The sequence below is a fragment of the Canis lupus genome, chromosome 27, assembly GCF_003254725.2.
Source record: "Canis lupus dingo isolate Sandy chromosome 27, ASM325472v2, whole genome shotgun sequence".
NCBI classification, from domain to species: domain Eukaryota; kingdom Metazoa; phylum Chordata; class Mammalia; order Carnivora; family Canidae; genus Canis; species Canis lupus.
This window is the reverse complement of record NC_064269.1, coordinates 41,741,717-41,757,508: the sequence shown is the minus strand read 5'-3', so window position 1 is coordinate 41,757,508 and position 15,792 is coordinate 41,741,717. Positions and strand designations below refer to the sequence as shown.

The window sequence follows — 15,792 nt, the reverse complement described above, 5'->3', positions numbered from 1 at the left end:
AGCTTCCCCCGTGCCTCCGTGTTGCTCTGGAATGGCAACATTCAAGACTCCACAGAAACAAGGAAGTCAGATTAGATGAATGTCGCTTTGAACACAGAAATATTGGCATTGCGATGGTCCCATCTAAAGCACTCAGCAAAGAGGAGGAGGCTATCGATTGAGCCATCTCATTTTTGCTTAGTGTCTTGACAGCTGTGGAGATGGACTATTGCGTGTCCTTAAGCTAACAAAAAGTGTTATGACCCTGCACGGGCCGTGCTCAGGCCAGACTCTGTGATGCTGCCCGCTGGAATCCCCCCTCTGTGGCCCTACAGACCCAGGCGGCCCCGAGCCAGCCAGGGAAGCCTTGGGTGCTGTCCTCTTTCCCGTGGCGTCCCTGGACACAGGAGGGCAGGGGTCCGGGGGGAGCAGGGCCACAAAGGGGTCTGTGGCTGGGTCTGGTGGTGTGAGACTGCCGCCCAGAGATTTTCCTTCTGGTGGCTGCAGGGTAGGGTTCTAAGAGCTGGCCTTGCCCAGCATCCAGAGCAGGGCCGATGCAATGTGCAGACACAGTGCAGGGCCTATGTGCTATTTACTTATTGGCCTCAGGAAGCTCCTTGCTCTCTGCCTCCCTCCTCCTGCCCCAACTGACCCCCTACCTGAATTCCCGGGAGCCCAACACATTCTCAATATGTGTCTTTTTCCCTGGAAAGGGACACCAGTTCCCGAAAGGACTCGGCCTTCTTATTTACAGCTTGGAACCTCAGGGAGACATGTTGAATTTGATCTCATCCCCAACTCGGGGTTCTCTAAACCCCAATTAGGGATCTCATGAGCTGCTTTCAGTCTATTAGAAGTCGGGTAGAAATTGCTCATGACCTCTTCAAGAATGCCCAGGCTCACAGGAACATGGCCCTTGGGGCTCTGGCTGCCCTGGGCCTGTCCTCAGTGATGCTGTTGGTACCTGCTGATGGCAGGGGACAGATGGGAGCTTTCCTCACTGCCCTCTTCACCCCTGGCCTGACCAAAGGATCCCAGTGAGTTCCTTGTGGCACCCTCTCCTTCGTGCCCAGTCCTTGCTCTGCTGGGTTTCAGCCCAGGGCAGAAGTACAAGGAAAAGGGACATAGGGGCTTCTCGTGTATTTGTTTTTAAGGAGAAGGTAGTGGAATAATCTAGGCTTTTGGACCTCGTGTCTCTACCACTCCCCGCCCCGCCCCGATAGCCTCTCTATTTTCAGTTGGGGAGAGGGAGTAGGAACCAGGGTCCCAGCTCAAAGTAGCCCACCTTGTGGTGACATGACAGCCTGGCACTAGAGCACCTGCTGGGAAGTAGTGGCAACTGACAGGGCCAGCTGGCAGCCATCGAGGAGGACGGCTTCGCATAGCTTCTCACTGCTGCCCACCTACCTGAGGTGGCCCAGAGCCTTTTCAGACAGCAGGGATACTCACCCACCGCACTCTTGTGCAGTAGACAGGGGCCCAAAGGAATGCTTGTCCGCCCAGGCACCCTTGTGTGCCTATGTACGTGTGCACACCCATTCACAGTGATGGTAGCGGAGAGCAGATGTCTGGGTCCAACAATATGGGTGACCTCGCACGGGCCCTGGATTGGGTCCATCCCCTGCCTGAGACACAAGCTGTCAGAGGGCTACTGCTGTGATTGTTCAGGGAATGAACTCAACCGAAGGGGCCGGAGACCCATGAGAGGTGGCCAGGCCTGTAGACGTCATCTGCTACATAGCAAGTGAGCTGGCCTCTTGCAGCTTCTCCCTGGCTGAGACGCTCTCACTCCCCATCTGCTTGCCCACCCCACCCTGGTCTGGCCATCTCGGAACCCCTGGAATCCAGCTTCCCCAGCTACTCTTCAGGATCACCCACTCACCCACCCACCTCCAGCGAGTTTTCTAGACAGAAGAGTGGATGAGACAGAATGAAGGGTTTGTGTCATCACAGCATTTCCTTCTCGTAGCTCCACACAGGGCCACCTAATGCTCTCCGCTCCTCTGAATAAGATTGACGTCATTCTGCATTCGGATGCAAGAGTGTGCCGCCCTGGATTTGAGGATCGGGATGCATCAGCTGGTCCAGGTGGAGAGCAACTGGTCTGGGTAGCAGTAGGAGTGTGTGTGTGTGTGTGTGTGTGTGTGTGTGTGTGTGTGTGTGTCCGGGCTCCTGACACTTGGCTGGGAGTCTGAGGGCCAGCGGAGGGGGCCCTTCGCCCCGACCCCTCACCACATGCAGCGTTGCTGCAGCTAGTGTGGGGCGATGCCCATGGCAGGACATGCAAACACGGGCTCATCAACAAAGCTGGCTGGGCAGTGTAGTGAGTGACGTGGGGACGTGGGCTGACCACGGCTGAGAGCTTTCAGAGGCACGCAGTCCGAGCCTATTTGCTTGCAGCCAGGAGCCAGCGGCACGTATGCGTAGGCTAAGGCAAGGTCCAATCAAACAGAGAAAAGGTGAGAGGCGGGAAAAATAAGGGTGAGACCCCGATCAGTGTGGTCAGTGGACTTCCTCGTGGGACTCCCCCTTTCCCTCCCTCTCCCCAGGACTAAGGTCCGCTTCAGCATGTACAGTGGGTTGAAAGACATCTGATGAACTGATGGCCTGGGATTTCCCCGTGGATGAGGAAAAAAGCCACAGAAGGTAGTCCTAGATACAATTCCTTTATTATCATGCCACCCAGCGGGTGAGGCCAGGCAGGCACTGAGGCCAGCGAAGCGGAGAGTGTGTTTACAACTACAGTGACTTCTCTATATGCAGTAAGTTAAGGCAACTTCTCAGTCTCTAGAATATTGGGACAACCCGTATCCAAAGGCCAGCTGGTTCCAGAAGCCCCCTTGGCCTCCTACTGGGCTGCCTGGAATTCCTAGTGGCACTTGCACAGGGTGTCTCTGGGGCCAAAGCAGGAAGGGAAGGGGCACGTGAGAGGCTGGGGGTACAGACACGGTGGGGGGCATTGTGCTAAGCCAGAAAGTGGGGGTGATGAGAATGGAGCTGGACTCTCCCAAAGCACACAGGAGGGTGGTGGGAGAATGGGGCTGGGGACCTAATCTGTGCCCTTCCAGGAAGAGCACGCAGGCACCTGGTCTCCCAGCCATGGTCACAGAGGGCAGAGCAGGTGCTGCAAGAACGCACTGCAGGAGGGCGCTTTCGGGGCCCACTGCGATGCCTCACCCCACCCTCGCGCGGCCAGTGGGCTGGGCCCTGCTAGACCTCCCGAGGGATTCTGGGATGCTTAGGGTGACGCTCATACAAAGGAAGGTGGCAAATGTCCTTTGTGGGGAGCTCTAAAGCAGCGGTTCTCAAAGGGTGGGTCCGGGGCCAGGAGCCCCAACATCATCCAGGAACTTGTTAGAAATGCTCACTCTCCATGCTACCCCTGCAGATTTGAAGCTCTGGGGTGACACTTAGCAGTCTCCAGGTGACCTGATGCATCCTCAAGTTTGAGAACTTCTGGTTCAGACACATCACTAGCATCCCGGGCGACGTGAGTGCCACCCAGCAGTGACAGAAGATGCGTTTTCTCCTTAGCTCATCAACCGCCTTCCCCTATGCCTCCCCCACTCTCCCCAGGCCCAAAGTAGCCAGAAAGTAGAGAATATTTGCCAGGCGGAAATTGGGGTGGGTGGTGATGAACACGTTTCAGTTTGCTTCTTCTACCTCCAAACCCAGGGACGGACCAGAGTGGCTGCAGTGCACAAGGATCCCCCACCCACCCCGGGGCTGTCCTGGCCCTGCCAAGCCTGAGTGTCTGTGGCTGTGCCCAGGCTGAGCAGCCTGCTGAAATTCCAGGCCATCAGCTCTGTGAGACAGGCTGCACTGTGCCACCCTCCAGCAGTACAGCAAGGGAAAGCTAGCTGAAGGTGGTTAACATGGGCCCCCGGGGTGGCTCTGAGTGCCTGTGACCTGAGACACCCCCCCGGCCCCCAGCAGGGGGCAGCCCTCCCAGCCCTCTGGGGCCCTAGATATGATGTCTGCATGGGCACGAGATCCCACACGCCATGGGCAGGTTCTGATTGCTGAGGTCTGGTCTGCTCTTGCTTGGTGTCAACACTGGCACCCAAGGTGACAGGCTAGCAATTCCCCCAAGCGTGGTCCCCAGGGCCCCCACCTGCTGCCTGAGCCAGTCCACCAGGAGGCCCCGGCTGTCAATCGGGAAAGGAGCCAGGCCGCTCTGCAGGTGTGCGGGGCGCGCTGGCGGTGGGGCCAGATGGATGGTTCCGTCCGATCCGGGAAGGGGGACCAGGCCACTGCTATTGGACAGAGAGTGCCCCCTGGGGGACCCGGTGTTTCGGAATGTCAGAATGTCAGCCAGATGGCTTCCTGCAGAGATGGAGAGCCACAGGATGCCGAGGAGCAGGGGCTCCCAGCCCAGCTTCCCTGGCTTCCATCAGCTGGGGGGTGGCAGGACAGCAGCCACTGCTACCGCCTGGCAGGTGTCTTAATTGCTCTGAGCCTTGATTTGTCACCTGTAGAGGGGGGACCAGTACCTCTTTGTTGCGATCGCCATGAGAGAGCACGTACATGACTCACACATTCAAAGCTCACGGTAGGCCCCCGGTGACCAGCAGCATCTGCTGTGGCCCGACCTGTACAGAATCCTGCCTTCCTTCCTGGGTCCAACGTGCCGGGGGCCTTTTGCTCACACACGGCTGATGACAGCTGTCCACAGACATGCCCTTCTCTATCCAAGGAATTCATGACCATGACGTCCAAGCAGTGCCCTGGGTGCAGATCCGCATGCTCTCAGGCAGGGTGGGCACATCCTTGGCTCCGGACTCCAGCCCTCTGTGTCCTGAGCCTAGAGCCTGCCGTAAGCTGGGCCTCCGTCTCCTCTGCCCTTGCCTCACCTCCTGGGCTGTGGGCACCAACGAGCAGGTCACCGTTCCCTAAAGCTCTGCGTTGTTCCATCTCTGCAGCTTGGGCCATCCATCCTTGGTCTGGGTGGGCCGGTGTGCAGGAGCCTTTTGCTCGCAGCCAATCGTGCCCTCAGCCAGGATGGCCTAACCCAACACGGGGGGCTGGGGCCAGTGCTACCTGCCTATCACCCTGTCCCACCTCCACAAGCCCCACTGACCTCAGTAAAGAGGGCAGTGGTTCCAGCAGGGGCCAGCAGGGGCCACAGGACACGGCCCTTCCCCTGGCATCACCACCTCCCATGGGCCCCTTCACTGGAAGAACACGGCTCTCTTTCAGGCCTCACTTGGTAAGACCTGTCAGTCTGTGACCTGGCCTTGCCGAGAGCTTGGGAGGTAGTCATTTCTCGGTTGCACGAGTCCCAGAGAATTGGAAGGCAGCAAAGATCGTCCCAGCACCCTTTCTCTCCGCCTTGGCACAGTCCGGGATTACCAGAAAGCTGGTTTCCCTGTTAATGGATTTGCAATTGCAACCCCAGGGCCCTGGGGGGCAGAGTTGCTGAGCCAGCCAGGGTTCCGACAGCCCCCAGGGGATCTCCGGGGTAGAGGAGCAATCTGCCCGGGGAAGCTGGTCTTTCCTGTGCATGCGAGTAATCTGTGTTCGGAGGGCATACAATTTCTATACGTCTAGGGCAGTGTCTGGGGACAGCAGTGACCTGTGTACGGAAGAGAGCACAGCCTTCACCCAGGACTGGCCCAGGTTACCAAGAGCTGCACTCATCACCCTGGGGCTTGCCATGAGTTAGAGGCAAGGGGTGACCTTTCCTGGCCTTGATGTTGGCAACAAGGGGTCGCTCCCTCATGGTGGGTCCCCAGCCCCGGAAGCTTAGGACCTGGAAGGTAAAGGAGCTAGGTGCGGGATTCCGGGACTATGAGCTACCCACTTGTGACAGTTACTTGGAGAGGGTCCCTGTGGCTGACTCCCAAGTTGACACCTGTTCTTTGGAAAACTGCCAGCGTCTCTACTCTGCCTTTTCCAGGGTTTTGTTGTTGTTTTTCCGTTCTGTCTTAGTATTTAAGAATATGGTTCCTGAAAATTCCCTGCCTGATTCAGAGAAGCAAGAGAGAACCAAAGGAGGGGACTGGATTCACTCTGGGGAGCAGAGCAAGGGCTCTGGGAGGGGCACAGTGGTGGTCATCGAGTCTGGGACTGTGGGCCCAGGAAAAGCAGGGCCCAGGGCGGAGCACCCCTCTACTCAGCACTGAGCCTTCTCAGTGGCCCCCATATTGCAGGGCCTGTGACTTGGCCTACCCAGGAAGGACTTTTCACTCCCACCCACACGAAGAGCTGGAGATCATTTAAAAACTTGGCATTCCTGAGAATCAGGCCACAGGAGATCCCTGCAGGGCCTAGTTACTGCAGAGGGGGGTGGGGGGGCACAAGCCATAGTCTTCTGGGGGGATCTCTCCCAGGGATGGCTTCTGGGCAGTGCACAGGGTCCTGGGGCAGCATTTGCCTGTGACCTTACCTGCCCTGCTCCTCGCCCTGGTGGTGCCCAAGCCCAGTTCCCAGGGTCTCACCCCAGGCCTCTCCACTGTCAGGCCCTGTGAGAAGGAACCAGGCCAACAGGGCGCTATCTTCCAGGTGACAGGGGTGGGTCAGTGTATCAAAGGCTGGGGCTTCTGGGGGCAGAGCCCACCCTGACTGCCCCACCCCAAGCAGAGACAAGACGAGGGGTGCTCAGCACCAGTGGGGAGACGATGTGCCCCAGTGGGGAGTCCCAGAGGGGCCAGAGTTTTTAGACCCTCATTCTAGCTTTTGGAGCTGGGAGGGAGCAAAAGGTGTGATTCTCACCACCCCCTGCAGTCCACGGGACCCCCACTGCTGGTGAGGGGTGCTGGTGGCTGTTTCCTGGCAGGATGCATCCTGTGCCCAGGGATCCTGGCAGTGAGCACTTGGTAGTGGAGAGAGGGGGCTGAGGGCCCCCGGCCTGGGTGGGAGCCACAGGAGCCATGGTCTTGGGCACTTGGTGGGTCCGAAGGGGCTAGGCACACAGTAGAGGGAGTTTCTAGGCAAGCTGGTGCTGACTCTGCAGGCCTGGAAGATGGGACGTGGGCACCTGTCCTTGTGAGGGGCAGTTGGCCATTAGTAAAAATGCAGCTGGAGCCTCCGGTGCAGGCAACAGGTGAGAACCATCCCACAGATCTGCCAGGTGGAGAGAGCAGAGGAGCAAAGAACAATCAGAACCTCAGCAAGCCGCCCTCCCCAGAGTGCCCTGGAGCAGGCCTGTCACACTCGGGTGCACCCACGGGCATCCTGATAAAGGCAGATTCCAACCTAGGAAGTCTGGGGTGGGGCCCGAGATCCTGCGTTACCAACAAGCTGTCCACTTCTGGTCTGCGGTCCCAGATCTCCAGAGACGGGCCAATTTAACTAGATCCTGGGTGGGGGTAGTTCCGCTCCCTCACTGCTGTCTGAAGCTGTCTTTCTCTAGGAGAGGTTCTGTCTGTGTTTCGCTGCTCTCAGACTCCAGAGCAACACTAAGGTTCACAGTCAGTTCTCTGGCTGATGTACAGAAGCCACCGGGCTCTCAGAGGCGCACCCAGAGGGGTCGCCAACTCTTCCTGTTAAGCCGGCTTGGCATGCGGCACCAGGCCCAGCCCCAACAGCCGGCCTGACAGCCCCTCCGTTGCAAGGGGCTGAACAAGGAGGCACCAGAGCACCCTGCCCAAAGCTGGGCAGTGCTAGAAATTCCCCATCCCCCGGGGGGGTCTCACCTCCCCAATCTCTAAATGCAGCACAAGAAGCTGTGGAAGTGTCAGACCCTCGAGGCCCGTGACTATGATCTTGCTGTGATAGCGATGCCATTGGATCCCAACTCCCTGCCCAGAGGGCAGAGGCGCCGCGGGGGCAGCCCCATACCTGTCTTGTGGCACGTGGGCAAAGGCAATTTCCTCAAAGATACAGAATAATGTCCATCGTCCCCAAGCACTTCTCGCCCCTTTGCCCTGCTCTCCATCCCCACAGGGCGGATGCTGGAGCCCCTGAGCATAGCTCGCAGCTTCCGGACTTGGTCCTAAGAGCTGTGCTAATCCACTTTCCCACTTAGCCACGAGCTGAAGGCAGCCCGAGAGGCTAGCTTGTGTCCCACTGGCTTCACGCAGGTGCCATCACAGCCACCACACCCAGGGGTCATGCAGCGTGCCCTGCTCCCTGGCCCTTGTGGTCTGACGGCTAACCTGTGGGGCTATCTGGATCTTTCTGGTTCTGGCTGAGGTTGGGGAGGGTAGATGGGAAGGGTTGTGGCCACACCTCCTACAGTGTGGGGTTTGTGCTGGGGACTGGGAGAGTGGAACTTGCTGGAACTTGCCCGAGTGTTCCCGGGGTGCCTCCCAAGGGAAGGCAGAGTGAGGCTGGAGGTGTATGGGCCAGACTCTCCCCAACACAGGTCCACACATACAGATGGAGCCTCCCCAACACATGCAGATGGGGCAAGGATGCACTCAACATGCATGCACACGTATGCACATACACGAGCACACACACAAGCACCCTGATGCGTGCCAAGGAGTAGTGGCCATCTGATCCCTGAGCGAGCACCCGCGTCTCCTTCCTGAAATCAGCACCCATCGCTTTGCATGGCCAGCACAGGGTGAGCAGAGAAAACAACTGACAGGTCGAGTGCAGGAGCAGGAGATGGCAGAGGATGGAGGATGGGGGGGCGGGGATGGCAGCGGAGGGGGCCCAGCTTGGAGCAGCGCTGCACGGGGCACAGCGCCCTCTTCTAGCCGCTGTCCAGGCACAGCATTTGCCACCGATGGGGCTCTTTTTTCACAGGGAGATGGCATTCTCTCAGTTGCTTTTGAGGTTTTTGAGCCAACACCTGATTGTTACCCAAGAGCATCAAGGAAGGGCCGGAGAGGTCCCAGGAAGCCAATCCAACATGATCTTTCAGCTTTCCCTTTTAATGACCTGCAGATCCCAATCTCAGCTGTTCTTGTGAGTTTTCTCGGCTCTGCAACACGTTTCCATCCTCCAAACTGGGAATGTCCAGGTGGGAGTGCGGTAGCTTCTCTTTGGGCCTGTGTGACCTTGGGGACAGGTGTATCTGTCTCTGAGCCTCAGCTCTTCCTCTATCAATAGGAAAGCCTCCAGTCTGTTCAATAGCCTTCCCTGGAGAGATTCTTTAAAAACTAGGATGACAGGACCAACACCATCACGGTTCCCCTCCTGCACCCTGAGCCTTTGATAAGCCAGGCAGTGGCTCTCCTGAGCCCTTGGAGTAAAGCCCTCCCTCCACAGCAACCAGTCAGGATTTTGCAAATTCAATTCCCTCACCCTGTCACTCTTCCCCATCTTAATTCTTCTTGTTAAATCCCTTCAAGGTTTAATTATATATCACTTTCTCCAGGAAGCCTTCCCTGACTGCCCATGGCAGGTTATGGCCTCCTATATGCTCCCCCAAGCCCTAGGTTGCACACGTGCACAGTGCCTCTGCCTGCATGTGACAACCCATGCTCTATGTGTCTCCTCTCTTGAGTGAAAGCTTCTGGGAGAAGGGACCACATCCTGCCCGCTGGTGGCCCCGGCACTAGGCTTGGCACCTGACACAGAGCAGCTCTCATTACAAAGCTGACAATGGAGGCTCAGCCCTCAGCATCCTCTGCACAGCCCCTGGGTGGGAGGCTTCCAGAGTGTGTGTGAGCAGGGTGGTAGGAAAAGGATGAGCCACTACATCCTTTCTAGACAGAAGCTTCCCTGCCAGAGTATGCTGGAAATTAGCTTCCAAAGTTATCTCAAGGTGGAGTGCCTCCAGAGTCTACCCACAGTAGAACACAGAGCCCCAGGACTGGGGTCCTCACTGGCTCTGCCATGGTGGCCATGTGACCTTTAGCCAGTGACCACATTGCTGGGCTTGGTGTCTTCAGATGTACACAAAGGGGGGGGGGCGCTCAGTGTTCTCTACCCTGGTGCACACTGGAATCCCTGGAGGGCTTTAAAAAATACCCAAGGCCAGGCCTCATCTCGGAAAGTCCGAGTCTGAATCTGTGGAGTTGGGCCTTATTGTCACGTGCAGCTGGGGCTGCCAGCACTGGCCTAGGTACCTTGTAAGGTCCTTCCAGGACACAGAGTGATTCGGAGGTATCCCAAGACCCCCATCATCCCTTTCAGGTCTGAACATCCTGAGTAGTGAGCGATGTGCCTGGGGTGGACACAGGGGCCCCGCAGGGTCTGGCTGAAAGGAGCGCCTGGCAGCAGCATGGAAGGGACGTGTGTGCCCATCGTGTGCGGGGCACCCGGCTTCAGTGGGCCGGCCGGCGTCCAACCTCTGCGGCAACCTGCAGCCACAGACAGCTCCGTGCTCAACAGGGACCACTGCCAGAGAGTTCCAATTGTTAACGGATTCTCCAGTCTGCCTCCTTGGAAACTCCACCTGTCGTTCCTATCTGTCCTCTGGTATCCCCGGAGTGTCCCCTTGCTCCCCCACATGCCTGCCTTTGGGTATTTAAGGACTGTGATGGTTCCCTCTCCTCCCTGGCCCCTGACCTTCCCCACGTCTGACCCTCCGGTGCCCTGTGGCTCCTGTCACTCGCGCAGGCCAGCGTTCTCAGCCTGGCTGCACACTGGACCCACCAGGGAGCTTTACAAGGATGCTGATACCCAGCCGTGGGCCCCAGATGATGTGACTAAATTATGCTGGGGTGTAGCTGGGTCTTGGGCAGTTCTGACGCTGGCCAGGTGGTCCCCAGGTGCAGGCAAGGTTGAAACCTGCTGCCGTGGGGGCTCTGCGGAGATCCTGTGTCCCTCCAGCCCACCACCATCTCTCCTAAGTATATCAGCGCCTGGTCCGCGCACATCCATGGGGCCACAGGTGACATGTCGCCAAATATCTGCAATCAGGGTTTGTGATGTTAGCCACATTTTCTGCTTGGCGTTGAGAGCATTCACGAGACATGCTGTGATGTTCTAGAATATTGCAGCACCTGAGTCTCACTGAGGCAGGGTCCTTACCAAAAATCACAGAACCTGAGAGCCCCAACAACCAACTCAACCAGAGCGGATCCTCCTCGTGTCTAATACCCAGGCTCCTATGTGGGATTTCCACAGATTAGAGAAGTCTATCACTTCACGGGAGACTTGAAAAATATCCAACTCCTCCATTTTGTAGGAAGGAAGCCTGAGGCTCAGAGAGGGAACGTGACTTCCTCAAGGTCACGTGAGAAGCGGGGAGGCCCTCTGACCTCTCCTCGGGTCCTGGAGACCAGGGGCACAGGACACCGCCTTTTAGCTGCTGAGGCTTGGCGATCTTTGCAGGGCCAGGCCGGGCATGTGTGGGGAAGGCGTCCGGTGCCCACTCTGGGGACCAGGACTGAGCCTGGGGCCCGCCGGGTGGCCAACCTGGACTCGGCCAGCTGAGTTCCAGCATCGGCCAGCAGAGGGGGCTGTGACCGAGGCTTGGCTGCCCAGGGCCCGCGGAGCAGAAGAAGGGCACTAGCTGGGCGACCGGCGAGGGGCGGGGTCCACGGCGTGGCCGGGGCAGCCCCTCTGGGGTCCCTGAGCGAGCAGCACCTGCGCAGGACCAAGGAGTCGTGAGGTACGACAGCATGCCCTCCCCTCCCCGGGCAGTGCTCCCACCCCTGCCTATTTCACTTTGACCTCAGGCTTGGGGCCAGGCAGGCCCACCCCCTGCCCTGGGGGTCACTGGTCCTGTCTTCAGCCTCTCCAGGCTCCCCCAGGCCCGGGAGGCCAGGAGGAAGGGGATGGAGTGTGGTCCAGACCTGGTCGGTGTGCACACAGAGCAGGCCCCTCACACCTGAAGGAGACGGCAGGTTTCTGGAAACAAGTTATCCAGGAGCTGGAGCACACAGCTGCCCCTTCCTCACCCCCCAGTGGTGCCTCCTCAGCTCACTCTGTGGGGCAGAAGGCCTGCGCCAGGGAAGTGCCAAAGGGGGCCTGCTGATGCCACGCGGGGCTTCTGGCCTGCGTGCCAACTGTTGGAGATGGGGCAAGCTGCTCTGGCCAGGAAACAACTTTTCGAGAAGGCTTTTTTTTGAGAGACAATGTGCCCACATGGAAATGAATAAAATAATGAAGGGTACCATTTATTGAACACCTGCTATCTGCTCAGCGACGAGCCAAGTGATTTACATATATATTGCTAACCCTCTCACCAAACTAGGTATAATTAGCCCCATTTTACAAACAAGGAACTGAGGCCTAGAGATGGCGTAACTAGCCCTGGGTTGCCTGCTTCCCCCTACCCCCGGCCTCCAGCGGGTAGAGCCCCGATGCACAGACCTACGTGCCCAGGCCGTGCGGTGATCTGGAAGGAGCCCACACTGGCGGGCTCTCTGAGCCAGCTGCTGCTCCCGCCCTCCGCTTCTCTCTCCATGGAACTCTGTGTTGGAGGGCGGGCGGGATGGGGGAAAGCAAACACCACAAGTCAGGAGGCTTGGGGACCAGTTCAGGAGATGACACCCTCGGTCTTTTCTCAGGGTCCCAACCTTCTGATCCGTGGAATGGGAGAACGAGGACACGCCTGGCCTGGGTCTCACATGGTGGCAGGAACAGAAAGTGCCTGAAACTGCTCCGAAGTCTACACATAGCCTGGTAAACCACACTTCTGCTTGCGGGAGGCCTTCCCTGTTGAGCACAGTGAGCGTGTCACGCTCACGACCTCATTCTTGTCTAGACCTTCTGTCGCACGGCTGGGGGAAGTCCATCCATGTTGTGGCTGAAGCTGTGAGGCAGGCAGGGACATGGCTGCTCTACGCCCAGAGCCCAGAGGATCTCCCGGCCTCTGACCGCCACCACCACCCCCACCCCTCAGGGCTGGCAGTCCTGGTGCCGTGCGTGCGGGAAGGGCGGGGCGGCACTGCGCTCCCTCTGGAACTTGCTGCGCCAGGCAAGGTGGCCACGCAGGGCCCAGCCCCAGGGTGCCCCTCCGGAATCCTCTCTACCGACCCTGGACTGGAGCGACTGTGAGACTACCAGTGACTTCCTGGGTGTAGCAGGGAGGCGGGTGGAGCAGGGACACGGCAGAAGGCATCGCTCAGAGCAGAGAGCTGGGCATACAGGGAGTGTACATCCACGGGCAGGCATGTGTGTGAACACACACACCGGGGAATGAGTGCACGTGCATGCACACACACACACACATGCACCAGCACACCCGAACACATACCCGTGCACACAGTGCCACGTACACCTAGATGCATGCGGATGACCCACGGCCTCACACCTACCCCGGCAGGCTGCACACACACACCCGCGTGCACACACACAGGCAGCATGCACATACCTGAGCTCACACTCACACTCCTCAAGTTGGGCCCCAGGGCCCCCAGGCATTTTCCTTCATCTTTTCTGGGGAAGAGAGTGACCATGTGATTCAGGCTTGGCTGCCAAGGGAAGGTGGTAGAAGAGGGGGAGAGGGCAGGGCAGCACGTGGGAGTGCAGAGGGCAGTGATCTGCGATGCCCACCGAGGGGAGAGGGATTCACAGCTCTGCTAGACCATCCCTGTCCTATCTGCCCTGCCTCCAACTCACCTGCAGACAGGCCACCCCGATGCCCACCGCCCCCATGAGCAGTAGGTGGTCAGCCAAGAACTGCTCCAGCTTGGTGATGCAGCCTCCCTGTAAGGTAAGGGCAGGTTACACACGGTGGTCCAGAGGTGGGCGAGGCTGGGGCAGGAAGGGCTGCTGGGGGTGCTGCATCCACCCGGCTGAGGGCAGGCCAGAGGCTTAAAGGACCTGGTCCAGCATTTCAATGGCCCACAGGCTTCTTGAGTGACCCAGGGCATGCCATGGTGTCCCAGGATCTCCCAGGGCTTTGTGGAGACCATTGAAGGCCAGCGAATAGGTGTTTCCTGCATCCCCCCTCCCCGCCCCTCTGCCCAAGCCTGCCTCTCGTGGGGGGCGGGGGTGCTCCTGGATGGCCAGGGCCATGGCGGAGCTCGGCTGGAGTTGGGCACTCACCTCCACCTTGTAGATGTTGGAGGGATGGACCCGCTGGCCACAGCGCACCACCACCGTCTTGCAGCAGCTGTCCGGCACCCGGCGGCCCTCGGCCTCCTGAGACAGGATGTACGCGCTGTGCTGCCAGTCGGCAGAGCTGTTACTCCCGCAGCACTTGAACTGGAAGAGAGACAGACGCTGAGGGCCAGGGGCCTGGGGCTCCTCCAGCACCTCCGTGTCTGGGCTGCAGGACTCATTATTCAAATATTAACCCATCCCCTCTTTGTTCTCCCTGTGATTTTTCCTTTGCCTATTATGGGTAGTGTGCTGGTCTCTTTGAGGCCCTTCTCTCCAGGCAGGTGCAGAAGCTGGCTGTGAGACACCTGCTGGCTACCTTCTATCCACCCAAGTCCTGTAAGGAGATCATGCTCAGGGTTCTGAAGGCAGGGAGGGTCTGTGAGAAGATGCATGGGGAGTAGAAGCAGTTGGGTCCCTGAGGGAGTGGGGCTGTGCACCCCGGGCAGAGCCCAGGGCAGGGCCAAGACCATGTGGGAGTGTTTTCCTAGTCACCCAGGGAAGCAGGACCCCAGGGGCAGGGACCCCGCCTTGCCTCAGAGGTTCCTGGGCCCTCATTCAACCCTTTGAAGCCTCAGAGCCCTCAGACCAACAGGAACACAGAGAGCGTCCCAGAGCCCAGGACAGGCAGGTCAGTGTTGACCAGAGGGGCGGTGTCAGTGCTGGATAAGACTGGTGGGCTTCTGCTCTGCTCCAGGGCAGGACAGCTCCAGCCCGGGGCCCCGGGGATGCAACAGGACACTGCTTCTCTCTTGCCTTTCTGAGTTGAGGGACCAAGTCCCCATGTGAGCCACAGAGCCAGCTGGGTGAGGCTGTCTGTGTGGGGGTGCAGGCAGCGTGGGAGGTACGTTCAGTACAGTTAACGAGGGTGTGTTAGGCACCTACTATGTGCCAGGAGTGAAGCAGGCCCTGGCTCTTGCGTCAGCCACCTGGTTCCTGGCTTTCTGACGCTTCTCTGGAGCTTACTAGGACAGACCCGGGGAGACGTGTGTAGCTCAGAGGAAGGGGCGAGTGACTCTGTTCACGAGCCTGGAAAGGCCCCACAAGGAAGAGGAGGAGCCCTGAGAAGGCAGGCAGGACGGAACAGCACCTGGGGCTGGGAATAGCACGGTGTGTGCGAGGAGTCACGTGCGATTATACTTCTGCGTGGCCCCTGGACAGGTTACTTGCCCTCTCTGGGCTTCAGTTTTGGCACTTGTAAATGGGGCAGATGAGGGACCTCAGTCTGGTGTGTGAGGACCGTGAGAAGTTATTCTATAAAGCCTGGAGAAGAGGGCCCTGCAGGCTGAGCAGTTAGTAGGAGACACCCTCTCCTACGATGATCGTTTTGTGAGTACACGTGGGTGAGGCATGCGGGTGCCATTTGTGTCCCGGGGTGCGGCCCGCGGCCCAGATGCTGGCCCTGGCCTGAAGCCGCTGCCTCCTTGAGGCTGCTTCCTCAGGCCTAGCTGCAGGCTGGGCCTGAGGTCCCTCGTGCACCTCTGGTTCTAACTGTGGCTGGCACGTGTGAGGTGGCGGCCGTGTGCCCTGGTGCCCACGGAGGCCCTGGGCAGTGGCGGACACTGGCTCCCACGGTGCCCTTCCTCATGCCGTTCCCTCGCTCCCTAGGCAAGCCCAGGACCTCCTTCCTGGCCCCCCAGGTGGCCTACCCAGCTCTGTTCTCCACTCCGAGGGCCCTCCCAGCCTGGTGCTGGGTGCCGCTGCCGGCTCTGTGTCAGGCTCCCAGCGTGAGGCGCCGAGGGCAGGGACCAGATCCTCACTCGGGAGGCCCAACAAGCGCAGACCTAGCCTTGGACAGGGCTGCCCCACAGGGTATGTGCAGGCAAAGCGTGTGGGTGTGGATGGGTGTCCCTATGTCACGGGTGCCCTGAGCCACTGTAGCCAAGGACAAGAGACCACTCCATGCAGAGCTTACTGGGA

The 15,792-nt window shown here is 58.9% G+C and overlaps 1 protein-coding gene across 11 annotated transcripts in view; it reads right to left on the bottom strand.

The window, feature by feature from the left end:
• Nucleotides 1-2,629: 2,629 nt before the first annotated feature.
• TSPAN11 (tetraspanin 11) overlaps nt 2,630-15,792 on the bottom strand; it is a 74,835-nt gene continuing 61,672 nt past the window's right edge. For 2 of the 11 annotated variants that reach the window (XM_049102804.1, XM_049102803.1), the window contains 3 exons: nt 13,819-13,977; nt 13,390-13,476; nt 11,914-12,483 (listed from right to left, as the gene is read on the bottom strand). In XM_049102804.1, coding sequence (XP_048958761.1) covers nt 12,139-12,483; nt 13,390-13,476; nt 13,819-13,977 — 591 coding nt within the window. In that variant the 3' untranslated portion in view covers nt 11,914-12,138. Of the gene's footprint in view, nt 7,045-11,913; nt 12,581-13,141; nt 13,207-13,389; nt 13,477-13,818; nt 13,978-15,792 lie in introns of those variants that run through there. The other 9 variants (XM_049102806.1, XR_007406564.1, XM_049102808.1 and 6 more) reach the window with 9 other exon arrangements.